General features: G+C 45.0%; 1 protein-coding gene across 1 annotated transcript; it reads right to left on the bottom strand.

Annotated features, from left to right (window-relative positions):
• Window positions 1-9217: 9217 nt before the first annotated feature.
• LOC128933148 (C-type lectin domain family 4 member E-like) lies at window positions 9218-12222 on the bottom strand. Its single transcript, XM_054270050.1, has 6 exons — window positions 12186-12222; window positions 11705-11800; window positions 11180-11272; window positions 10003-10154; window positions 9646-9776; window positions 9218-9377 (listed from the first exon to the last, which is right to left on the bottom strand). Exons 1-6 carry the CDS (start codon window positions 12220-12222, stop codon window positions 9218-9220), a joined length of 669 nt encoding a protein of 222 aa, XP_054126025.1.
• Window positions 12223-13144: the final 922 nt, after the last annotated feature.

Genomic DNA, 13144 nt, shown 5'->3' with positions numbered 1-13144 from the left:
TCACCGTACACTCGTACATTTTGTATGTGATCCTATTTTCATGTCTCCATGCCCAACAAAAAAAAGGCCTAAATAGAAATGACCTAAACAGAAGTGGCCTTGGTGGTAAAGTTGTTCAAAGTTGAAAAAAACCACCATGGAAGTCTCTATTCTGTGATGTGGCCTCATATATATCATGGTGCCAAAGGAGGGCACATTAGGTCAAATACCAATCACAATTAAAGAGACTGTGCAGCCTCCTTTCTTCAGGCTTGGTAAGTGGTCCCAAAACCTAACTGTAGCAGGGGAGTAAAGAGGCATTTCTACATTTATGGCTTACCCATATTTTCCTGATTTTCTGGGGGTTTTCTTTTTGTGGTCATGTGTGTAGAAAATGTCAAAATTATGTAATGTCCTAGCAAAGTCTTTGCATTAAGCTTCCCATTTCTTATCCCAGAAAGTATATTGATAAGACTTTCAATTAGGGATTAATCTCTTTCCATGTTCCCAGTATAAGCATGTCTGAGACACCTCTAAAGTGGCTTGATATTAAAAACTGAATATCAGCTTGCAGCAGCAGCAGACCTGGGGTCAGCAAACATGACTGAAGCCCTTGCCAGCATCCCAGGGTCTCCCTGTGATTCAGTAAAACACAGTTACATCCAGATTAATTTATTGTTTCTGAGGCCATGCAAAGAAGTTTGTTTACCTGTGGTGATTGTCCTCCTTCTTCACATTTAAAAGTTCTTTTTAAATTGGCTTCCTTTTTGTGGGATCTCAGTCTCTCAGAACTGGGGTGCAGGGTGAACAAGACTGCCCCTGGGGGGCTCGGGAGTCCTGGAATGTTGCCAGAAATGTCTGGTGGCTGGACTTTGATCCCACATGGGAGATGACATCAGTATGAGGACGGGAGGATTTCACTGGGGTGAATGGTGAAGGGATAAGTTAATTGGAGTGTGAGATACAGGGTTTAAGATCCCTGTACAGGGGGGTCTAGAGAGGTAAGATGGAGGAATTGGGGCGTGCCCTTCTCCTTCTTCTTCTTCCTCTAGGCCTCCATCTTCTGTGGTGATGTTGGCACTCCAGGATTGGACCTTACTAGGGGAACACTGGTTAATAAGGGTAGAGGGTATTGGAGAAAAATGATAAATATTGTATACGTAACTCCGGGTATAAAGATAGACGACCGCCCCAGGGGCTCTCAGTGTATGCCCATGGCTGACTGCTGAGCAGAACTCTGTCAGGCCAAGAGAAAATCTTTTAGATAAGCAATTAATAAACACCGAGACCGAGAACAAATCTGAAGCTTCCTCTCGTCCTTTCGAACCCGGGGGCCCAAGGCCATCTTTGGGCTTTTCCCAGACCATCTAGACAGCACCAAAATCCGACACCTTTTTTCACCTGAATGCTGGATTAGGGGGAGCTGACATCTCTGCCTGGTTGTGAACCATCTGTCAGTAGCAGCCCCCTGGGCTGAGCTGGCCACTAGAACGTCATCCTGACAGTACCAGCTGCTGGTGTACACCACATGGGCAGCCCAGGGAGGCTGCTTCCCATCTGCATCAAGATGATGGATGCAATTGCCAGGCCAGCAGCTATCCCAGCAACTTTTCCAAGGCCAGAAACGATGGTGGCAGATGTCCAGATATCTCATGGCCAGTATAATAACCAGGACATTTTGTCTGTATGTGTGATGGATATTTGTAAGGGAAGTATGCAAGGCAGTAACGCTATCACGAGGCCATGCAGATCCTCAAATCAGCAGATCAATTCCACCACATCCAAGAAGAGATTACTGGAGAGAGTAACAATCTTCTGTGAAAATCAAGAGCTTGTATGCAAAAGTAGCATATTCTGCTGCTGAATTTGACATGTAAAACCCAGTGAAGGGAGGCTGGCCACCAAATGATGTGTACCGTGTCACATTGATCTTGTTGCTGTGGGAGTGAATTTATGCTAATTGCAGCAGACAGAAGGGAAGCACGGGTAGCTGGTTTAGGCAGGACAAAGGAGATTTTACACATAGGCAGCCTACTGTGTAATGAGACCCTGGTGTTAGCAGGGATAGGATTGCTTCCATTAGTGGGGAAGTGAGGGCAGTAGTAAGGGGAAAGAGTTGGTTATAAGCAACATTTTGCTGCCTGTCATTGAAGAAATCTGCTGTTTAAAGACAATTCACAAGGCCAGTGAAACTGAAGTTTGTTATGGGTGATGAGGAGGCTCCTAAAGGCCAAATCTCAGCATTATTTCCAATTAATCTTTGTTCAAGTACTGCACTTTTCTCGGTAGGATTGGCAGGTTCTTTCAGCTCTACTTGAATGCAGCACTAGAGGTGTTTTCTGCCACTTGAATTGAAAAATTCGTTAGCTGCCCAGGCCACTACTCAATAATTCACAGCAGCTTGACTCGTGTGGTATATCGGCTGTCAGCCAAGTAGAACTGATTCAGGAGAGGCTGGCCCAAGTGTAAACACTGGCACACCAGCCAGAGCTGGTTGATGCCCCATCCCTGGCAGTATTCAAGATCAGCTTGGATGGGACTCTGAGCAAGCAATCTGATGCGATGAAGATGTTCCTGTTCAGTGCAGGGGGGTTGGACTAGATGACACTGAAGGTCCCTTTCAACCCAAACCATTCCATGAAAAGTGGGTGCTGTGTTTCCATACTGCATTTACTTCTCCAAGCATGTCTTCCTGTCAGAAGGATTTTATTAATCATTACATCTGGCCTCATATGGCTCTGAATCCAACAGTAAAGTTGTAATCCGCCAGTGGCTCTGCAACAATTGTGTTGAGATTACATATCAGATGCCTCTGGATTGATTTATGTGGCTCTTTCTCATAAGATAACCTATATAACCTATAACCTATAAGATAACCTATAATCTCATAAGATAAAAAGATTTGCACAGACACTGCAGATCCTGTGCACAGATCCTGGCATCACTACTTGGCCTCTGGTGGAACCCAACATATAAAACTCTTCCTGCTTCTCTCAGACCTGCTAAAACAAGGGGAGTGTAGCATCACTTCAAAGATGTGAATTGCTCTGTATCCCTCCTGCACTACTTTGGAGCTGTGAGGAACCAGTTCAGCCTGCTGAATTGTCCTTGAAGGATAAAGAACCAAAGATATCGAAATCCTATGGAGAGCTACTGGAACATGACTTTTAAAGCTGGTTGTGGTTGTCAGCAATACTGAGGAGTTCATGGAAGATGTTAAGGAGTACAGTAAGCTTGTCTTTTCTGAAAAATAGAGGCTTTTTACAAACAGCATGAAAACCAGCAAAATTGGAACCAAAGTGATGACAAATACAGTGAAGAAGTAAAGGTGGCCATCAGCAGCAAATTCTACCCAAAGCTCAAGTGAGCTGTGGAATAATATTCCATATTTCCATAATATTCAATAGTAAAGAGCTACTTTACTAAAACAAACTGACAAGAATCTGTGTTTCCCCCAAAAAACAACAAAATAAACTGAATCCCAGTTCCCAGTTTGCTTTGTGGTACAACAGACACTGTGAGGACACAGTGGAGGTGGCAGCTCCCTGAGGGTTGGTGGCCAGGAGCCAGCTGCAGTAACACAGCCAGCAGGACAGCTGGGGACCAGCCACAACACCTGAGTGAGGCAAGCAGGGCACACCTGGCACAGTATCCATGGTCTAGATGGCTAGGCAAGTGTCCAGGGATGAGGAAGGTCTGAGGTCAAGCATGGAAATCAGTCCTCAGGTCAGTGTTGGGTCCAGTGATGGTGACCGAGGTCAGACATATTCCAGTTGTTGCCAGGCAGGCCCATTGTGATGAGGCACGTCTGAAATCAAGTGAGGAAGTCAGACCATGGATCTGCAGGTAAATTAAGCTTGTGACACATTTACAAATTTATTCTTTTAATCCAGGGAAGCTTCTTTCCTTTCCTCACTTCCTGCAAGCATTTGATTCCTACCCCAGATCATCTTGTCTGTTGACTCAGTCTGCAGCACTGGGTACCTGTGCCAGCTCACAGGATTCCACAAATCAACATGAGTCAGTCCCGATCTGTCTCCGAGTAGCAAACTCCAGCAGGAGAACCAGAGCTTCAGGGAAAAGTTTTTGAAGCAGTCCTCAGAAAATGTGCTTGTTTTGAGTCATTTGTGACCACAGCACAGTGCAAGGCTCATTGGTCTGTGGAATACATTGGTTTGAGATATAATAGTGAACCACAGTCTTTGGGCAGTAGCAAAGATGACTTCTGATCACTGGAAATTGTTATTTTTCTTTCTCTTTTTCTTTTTTCCCTAATACTACAACTCAGCTGGTCTTTCAGTGTTGTGATGCAATACTCAGTAGCAACTAAGATTAGTTGACAGTACAAACATCACCTATGCAGAGTCTCTAGGCAGGGAGCCTGCATTTTGTGCTCTGGAAGAGTCTTATGTATTGTAAGTATGAAGAGGCATTTAAAATATGCATACTTATAAGCATGGAGAGGTGGGTTGATATTGTTTATCAGTCTTGTTTTGAACACTTGTAACAGTTGGGAAAAACAAAGTAGGGATCAAGCCTGTGAGCACAGTCCTGCCCTTCAGGATGAAGAGCACTTACATAAGTACTTGATTTTTGGTTTTGTGTGAATAGTAGACAGATGAGTTTGTTGAATAATCTCATGTTGTTTAAGGGCTGCTTTGGTTCTTCAGTAGGCATTTAAAATTTTAAAATGTCCTGTGAAAAGACCAATAACTGAATGTAATACAAGATTTTGTTAAGAATGCAGGAAGAATAATTCTGAACTCCCATGCATGTATTTTTTACTATGTCACTTGTGATTCAGAGTTGCAAGAGGCCTTTGGATGGGAAGCCTTCACCAAGATATTTTCTGAACACCAAAATATGACTGAGCTCCCAGATGGTGATGACTCAAAAATGAATCTGCAGGCAGGAACCTTTTCATGTCTGGTCAGGAGGACTTTGACTCGTTTCTTTAAGGCCTGGGGATATCCAGTCTGGGTGAGCCCTTCCCAGCAGCTGGCTGTTTCTTTCCCCATCTGGTCAGATGATCCCATGAAGCAATATATCTGCTAAGCAGGTTTTGACTCATGAAAATGTGACTCTCTGTTCTAAAGCCAGTGCTCTGCAGTAGTTTTAACGGGTGTCTGAATGGGGTGGTGCTCTAATGAATCTGAGAAGTGTCTCTGCATTGTATATGTGATAGAAGAGTTTGTTCTTGGCTTCCTCCCAAATCTGCCTTTTTCTGTGTGGGTCCCACTACTTCCTTCCCCAACAGAAGTAATTTTAACCACAGAAGGGGAAGCATTGGCTCTCTTATTACCAATGAAACCAATCAACACCTTTCTATTTTTTACTTTCTCTGTTTCCTTATACCCAAAATGTTCTCTGTTCCAGACTTATTCTTATTTCAGGTATACAAAGTTTGTTAATTATAATCATTACAGGAAGAGTTGGAATGGGGGAAAATGTCACTTTAAAAGCAGAGGCATGCTAGGAGATGATAAAGCTGGAAATAAATGGGAGAACTCAGGTGAAATCATGGCTATAGCCATGAAAAATGAGGATGATCTTTTAGAAGAAAACCTTTATGAACCTCACAGGAGAGGCCCTGATGTTTATTTAATTGTTCTGAAAGAGGTTGCCTTCATGCTCTGCTTTCAGAGTTGGCTACTATGTAGTGAGAAACAGCTGCTTTAGCTCATGTCAGAAGCAAAAGAGTGTTCAGGCAGTGAAGTTACCTCCTTGATCCTTAGCTAGAGTAAATTTGCAGACATCTAATGCATGTAAAATTGTGGCAACTCAGTCTGCGTGAGAATCTAAGACAGCAGGTGCCTCACCTAGCAGGATTGAATGTCATGGGAGGAACACACCACTGGAGTGTGTTTACAGTGTTCTGTTTTGATCTCCAGTCTAAACAACCGGATCCATGTCCTGTTCTTAAATGCTACATTGAGTTTCCCCTATGTTAAAACATGGACTATAGCACAAGCCAATTTTTTGGTGCATTTTGAGATCCTGAGCGAAGCAATTCCTTGTCTTACAGCTATGTTTTCTCTTTCTAGTGAATGTTACAGAATTCTTACCTTGCTGTAGAGGCATTGATGCATCACAAGAGGCTGCAGTGACAGAGTCAGAGGCACTGTTCATCTCCTCCTGATCTCATGAAGGTAGATCACAGCGACACCAAGAGAATGCAGGTGATTTCCTGTGAGCAGGAGATGGTGCTGGAGTGTTGGACCTCATGATCAGCTGAGGCATTTCCAGGAAACCAGCAGATTGTCCAAAAGCCTGCCAAGATAAATGATTTATAAATAAGCAGCAGGATGTGAAAATGCTTGCTCAGGTGTATAAACTGATTCCATATAAAATAAAAAAGTGGTTTTATTCCCTTGTGACCAGGTAGAGACATAAAGGCTAAAATAATAGGATTTGTCTTAGACAACTTGAGATAAACAAAGGATAACCACCATGAACTGCACAAGTGAAGAACTGGGGGTTGTGGATCTCTTGGATAACATGAACTCGGCAAGGCCAGCAGTACCTGAATTAGCACTAATACTTTACACAAGACTGCTTAGGAAATAATTTCAGAAACAGTAAATTTTAAAGGACAGAACAGACATGTGTCCAGTACCAGAGCTTCTTTAAATGCCATTTCTCTATTTTATTTCTCCCAAACAACAATGTATGCTCTTCATCTGCAGTCTTAGCAAGAAAAGGTAAAAGGAAACAATAAACAATATTTAAAAGGAAAAAAAAAAGGAATAAAAGGGGAAAAATGAGAGACAGCAGGAGTGCAAAGAAAATAAAGAAGTGGAGAAATAAATGTAAGGGAACATGAAATCATCTGAGGTAGGATAAAACGGAAAAAGAGAAGGAGTAGAGGTGTAATTCTCTGCTTTGTCTAAAAAAAGAACAGACACCCTTGAAGGAAAATTTAAATCCTTATAAAAGATAGTGTCTGCCAAGAAAAACACATATATTTCACTTTATTTCATCACTTGGCTTGGCAAGGATAATGATTTATTAAAGTCAGGTGTATCCTATCCTTAGCTGTCAGAGCTAAACATAAAGCATGCTCAGTGTACAGATGTAATTAATAAGTCTGACCATAAGAATCAACACTGGATGTACTTCTAACATGGCTCTAATTATGTTTTTCCAGCTGAAGACAGCATCTCAAAGACTGGGCTTGATGAGCTTTCTGGAGGGAAACCAGAAGCTAGCTCAGGTTTGAATCACAAGAGAATTTCGCTGCAGCAGTCAGAGTACCTGCACTCGATGGTGTGTGTATTCTCAGAAGTGAATGTCACTGTGGCTCCTTTCCTCAGACCCAAGCTCCTTTCCAAAGTAAAAGTTAATGTGCCAAGGAGTGGTAAGCATCCAGGTCTTGTTCTGAGAGGCAGCTGGGATGTGGCCAAGATGTCCACGTGAAAGCAAGGTCTGCAGGTGTCATCATGAAGAATGCTATCCTGATAAACTTTTTGTCTTTCCCACCCAAGCCCTGGGTTCAGTATGCAGGAATGTCCTTCTGAAGCTTTCTGAAAGTGCTGTACCTAACTATCTGTTGTCATCTCTACCTCTTCCTGTGCCATCTGCTGCCTCCTGAATCAAGACAGACTTGAGGGGTAAAGACTGATTTTTATCTGTTGGAGATAGGCACCTCCATCAGCCAAATCCATATTGACGAGGGGATCGGGAAGATCCCTTCAACAATTCTGTATGTAAACCCAGCATCATCTCTCTCCCAAGATCCCTCTTTTGTCATGACATCTTAAGAAAAACTTTGTTTTCCAAATTTGGGGCAGGGAGACTGTTTCTAGCAAGGTACGTGCATTTTCTTGCAAACTGATCTCCTGGTGTGGGTTTTGCTCTGCCCCATCAACCTCCCAGGAACCAGAACTGCAGCGCCCCTAAAACCGCTTGTAAAACATTGGTCACGCTCTGCGTGTCTCATCTGCCTCTTTTTCTTCCTCAAAACCCTGTTGCTGCATAAGTTGCAGAACTGAGCTGGGGGAAATCGAGAAGTCCATTGCAGTGTTTGGGTTTGTGGTCATGTTGGACAAAAAAAAAAGTTTTCTCCATTGTGAAAGTATCCAGCAACTTTAGAAACTAGGAGGCAAACACTTTGCAACAGCCAAGCTTTTGGTCCAGTGGCTAAACCAGAAACCTGGAAAATACACTTCTTCAGGCAGAAATGACAAAAATTTGTGCTCACATTTCTGATGGGGAAAAAAAATCACCCAGAACTGATTTTTCAGGTTGTATTTTTAATCCCAAACTAGAAACTCCCAGCTTCTCAAAGAATATAGATATCATTGATGAAAGGGAGGAACATACAGACTGGAGTTTGGGAAATTTTAGGGAAGCAGAACATTGCTCAAGACTTCTATGTATCTGATTTGCAGTGATGCCTCTGATAGAGGTCTTCCACCCTTCTCTCTGATTAGAAATTTCTCCTTAGGGGACTCTGGCTTTTTTCCTTCTTGTAACATTTAATTGCTTTCTCTCCCCTTTATTGCTACGCCTTGTCCTGCCACATCTCGGCAGAATCTCCTACATCCTTCGTTGTTTCTGCTACATCCTGGGCAAACTGCCTGACACTGAATAATACACAGCCTGCTCTGTTTCTGTCTTCACAAATGATTCTCCAAAGTGCTCAGGACCTTCCTCACATGCTCTACAGATGAACATTACATTGTTCCTGCTCCCAGCCAGTCCAGCACACTCAGCAATATTCTCATCTACAGGTGCTGAACACACTGAAAAGTTAAAACCTCTGTGTTGGGAGGCTGGACTGTGGGAATCATGTCACACATCCTCATGCAAAGAGCAGAATTAACATTTAATAAATTAACATTTATTAATTTTTTTTAAACTAATCAACACACAATGTGCTGACAGGGAAGGAAACACTACAGCCATGAAAAATTTTCCCCATCAGAGGAGGGACAAGGATACTCCACTGAATGCTCTTCTTTCAAATTCTGCTCCAGTGATTTGAAGGACAAGTATCCTGTCATGAAACAGTGATGGCCTTTTCCACATCATTGAGATATTGTCTGGACCAGGAGTCAAGGAAAGTGATAGAGAATTAGGACCCTTGTTTCTGAAGGAGGAGAGTAGAAAGGTTCACAGTAGGTCCTTGATATCAGCCTGAGCTATTTCATCCAGAACTGATCTCCAGCTTGTAGAGGGATGAAGGGGCACAGGCTGGGAACTGAGGTACTTTGGAGATTGGATTTTATGTCCTTTCTCAGAGAAGTTTGACTGCCTGTTCACAAATTCGATAGCAACTTGTGATGCAAAGGACATTATTCCAGTTACTGTAAGTGTTGGGGTCTGTCTTTCCCTTGACATGAATTGCAGCACATTTTTCTGCAAAGAGTAAATTGGGCTCCCCAGGCTTCCAGAACCTGTAAAAGAAAGTTCCTTTATTGGAAATGCACTAGCATGACAGTGGATGTGGAGTCACCTCAAACACTTGTGGAAGAGAAAGGAAAGTCACTGTGACAGAAATCAGGATCCATAATTTGGAATAGAAATTTATGCAAGTTTTCTGACTTGCAGAGCAGCTGAAGACAGAAATCCCACCCTGACAAATACCTGCCTTACACAATATATTGGTCACTTGGACTGAGGGCATGAATATTAGGGCTCTCCTCACTCCACCAGGATACTCACGTCGCTGTACTCTCATATGGAGTCTGATCCACCCACTGCCACTTCCCATTTTTGTAAGAAGCTAAGCCTATGTAGTATTTTGTTTCATAGAGGCTAGTAGCTTTTTCTTTTGTCAAGTTGAAGAGAAATTCCTGGAAAAAAAAGCACAATGTCCATGAGTGGCATGACGTAGCAGAGAGAGGCATCAGGAATCCCCATGATGTGGGGCTGGTGCTGCAGAGGGGGCTGGTGCTGCAGAGGTGCAGACAGGTCCTTGCCCCTCCCCTGCAGGACAAGGAGGGGCTCTGAGTCCCTTCCAGGGCCCTGCACTGTGGCTCTGCCTGCTGGGTCCCTCTCTCTGGGGCCCTGTGCACTCACCTGCTCTGCCTGGCTGGTGATCACCACCAGCTGGGAGCCCATCCCAGTGCAGTTCCGTGCACTCTCATCCCATGACATCGTGTCAGGGGACAGGAAATAGCAGCTTCCTTGAAACCTTCTCCAGCCCTTTGGGCAGCACATCCAGCCATCCACTATGGGGAAAAAAAATTCCTGCTTTTGAACAAGAAGTGCTGTCCTTCATGGCTGTGAGTTCAATGTAGGGTCCCAGGTGTTAGGAATGTGGTTTGATCCCAAAGCCTGGACAGAGATAAATGCTCTTTTCTGCTCTCCACAAGTAAAGCTGTCAGCAGCCTGTCACAAGACTCCTGCCTGAAGGGGTCTCTTCCCTTTCTCTCTCTGTCCTGCCATGTCCATGCAACCTCTCTTTGGTGAGAGACATGGTTCTGCCTTACCCTTCCTGAGGAAGCAAGATGAGAAGTAGCTGGTTTGTGCTTTTCTAGAAACAATTCCATCAGAGAAGAGCTGTCCAAGCTCTCAGCTCATGCAGATTCAGAGCCTGCTCCAACAGCCTTGCTGCCACCACAGGCAGTTCCTTACACAGCCAGCTTATCCAAGAGACCTGCCTTATGCCCAGAGATTCAAATGGTGGATTAAAAGCTACAGATATGTTCCCACAAAGGGAATGGCTGCATGAGAAGGGATCTCTGACCTGAGGTTGAGAACTTGCACTACCAGCATTCCAGTGCTCCATATTACCATCACTTCATGTGGGACTGCAGCTCAGCTCCCCAGCTATTCTGAGCTAAACATCATCCTCCCTCCTCTGTCCCCCACACTGACCATCATGCTTGTGTGAACAGGCAGTGAGCCAGCAAAGGAAGTGAAGCTGGATTGAAGCAGCCAGTATAAAAGCACTTCCCTCTAGATCAGTCAATTAGACTTGCAATTGAGGGCTTGTGTGAGGGGAAGAGTAGGGAGGTTGGTCAAATGCAGGTATGGAATGACCCACCCTCTTTCACTGACCTGGAGCATGTTTTCATAGCATTCTTACTAAAGATGTACAATAGAGTGTCTTACCTCAATTCCACAGATTCCTTCCTTCAAACAATCCACTTGTGACTGGCAGTAATATTCCCCACCTCGAAGGTTGAGGGGAAACCAAACAAAATGTTGGTGAAGTCCTTTTGTTACTTATGAGGCTCTCAGCATCACTCACCTTTCTCTGCAGAACTGCTGGGGACACAGAACCACTCAGTAGAATTCTGGAGGAGAATCTTGTAATGGCCAGAGCTTCCATCAAGTAACGCCACTGAGAAGTGAGGGAAGCAAAGCAAAGTGCTATTGTCATCCTTTTCATCTCGTGCATGAGCAACCTGTGCTATCCTCTAACTTCTGCTTTGGAGCCCCAACACAGACTGTTTAGTAACAAGCCATGAAATCTGGATTGAGCAGGCCACTTCTCCCACTGCCAGTCATTCCTTCTCTCAGAAGAGCTTCTCTCATCTCAGTTGTCTGAGAGACACACTAGCCCAGATGACAAACCCAGATTAGAAATCTTCTAAGGAAGGGATGAGGAAAGGGACACAGAAGTCATGGGATAAGCCAATAAGACTAGACAGGCCTGTTTTGGTGAAAGGCATTTGCCTGCCTGGAAGAGGGACTAGGATATGGGCTTTCACCTGAAAAAAAGCAGTCACTTGAGCCCTTAATGTTGAGGAAATTAAGACACCCTGGAACTCACAAAGACAGATGGTCACAAAGGCAGCTTTGATTGCAAGGGCAAAAATAAGGAAGACCCAGATGTTCAGCCAGGAGCAGCCTCTCTCTTCTGCTGGGGCTGGAAAACACAAAGCAAGAGTGAGCGTGTCCCAGCCCAGAGTTAGGAGCAGGATAACCCAGGGGGCTCTGTTCCCCAGCACCCTGCTGCTCCCTTCTTCCAAGCACTGGGGAGCCCCTCAGGTGCTGCAAGCAGGTCCTGCTGCCTGTCCCTAGCAGTGGCTCAGAGCCACAGAGTACAGGAGCACAGGGGCTGCCCTGAGGCTCTAGGAAAAGCTCATTCTGCCAGCGTGCCCACTGCCCACTGCCCTCATCTCTTGCTTTGCTCTTGCCCTGAGCCCCATCTCCTGCTGCCCACTGCACCATGCCCAGGATCCATCCCAGCCCTGCCTTCCCCCCAACCCCTGTGGCAGGAGGACAGAAAGGAAAGAAGGTTTGGGGCTTACCTGCACTTCCAGAACTGACTCTCCCTTGGCCATTCATCATCTCTGCAAGAGGATCACTCTTCTCCAAGGGTCCCTGTTACCAGTGTGGGCACAAACAGCCTTCCTCCTGCACAGGGCACCTCCCACTCTGGTGTACCCCACAGCACATGGACATTGGGAAATTTTCATAATTTCCCTGCCTGGACATTTCACAAGATGATCATTGCAAAACACCAAGTCACCAAGACAAAGGAAAGCAGATGAAGGACAGCATCACTGCAGCTCACACAATCTCCCTTTGCCCAGCCTCAGGCACTTGCACAGGTCATCCATGGCCTTCCCTCTCTGCTGCCTGCTCTCTCCTGCTGAGGCTCCATGTGTGTGACAATACATACACGGGCAGGTGTGTTTGGCATTGGCTAGCAAAGGGTTAAACCCACTGAGCACAGCCTGCAAAAGGGAACCAAAAATGAGAGGCAAGAAGATCTGTGACTGAGTCTGGGCAGTGACCATTGGCATCCTGAGCCCAGAAAACCTGAGCACAACAGAGAACTTGTGACACTGTTTTGGTCTCATTGCATTGGAAGGGAGCTGGGCTTTGAGCAAAGGGGTTCAGGATGACCTGGCACTGTGGGGCAGAAGGATCACTTGGCAGTGCCAGAGTCCATGTGCATGACAGATCACGAAGTCTCACTTGGTTGTGACTGCAAATGCTGCAGACATACGTGGAACAGGCTGAGATGTTCCATCAGCTGGTTTCTCCCTGTGGAGAGGAATGCATGGGGGCAGAGACACAGGAATAGGAGAGCTCACAGCAGCAGCACAGGCATTTCAGCTGAGGCATCACAAGATCAGGGTACAGAACTGCTTACAAGGGAGGACAAGCCTGAGCTCTCTGTAGAAGACATCCCCTGATTCTGTTATTTTGTGCACAACAGGCTGCAGGCAGGGTCACAGCCTACATTTCTAAACATCTCTAT

The sequence above is a fragment of the Melozone crissalis genome, unplaced genomic scaffold (genome assembly GCF_028551555.1).
Source record: "Melozone crissalis strain CALT ecotype California unplaced genomic scaffold, PUWL_Pcris_2 ptg000008l_1, whole genome shotgun sequence".
In the NCBI taxonomy this organism is placed as follows: Eukaryota; Metazoa; Chordata; class Aves; order Passeriformes; family Passerellidae; genus Melozone; species Melozone crissalis.
This window is presented reverse-complemented; position numbering and strand designations above follow the sequence as displayed.

Bases quoted from the DNA above. Each gene is read 5' to 3' on its own strand.
- LOC128933148 (XM_054270050.1), bottom strand. From the start codon at position 12,222: ATGAATGGCCAAGGGAGAGTCAGTTCTGGAAGTGCAG. The intron at 11,801-12,185 runs GTAAGCCCCAAA...TGTGTTTTCCAG, and splicing joins AGTCAGTTCTGGAAGTGCAG to CCCCAGCAGAAGAGAGAGGC. The intron at 9,378-9,645 runs GTGAGTATCCTG...TTTCTTTTACAG, and splicing joins CCATATGAGAGTACAGCGAC to GTTCTGGAAGCCTGGGGAGC.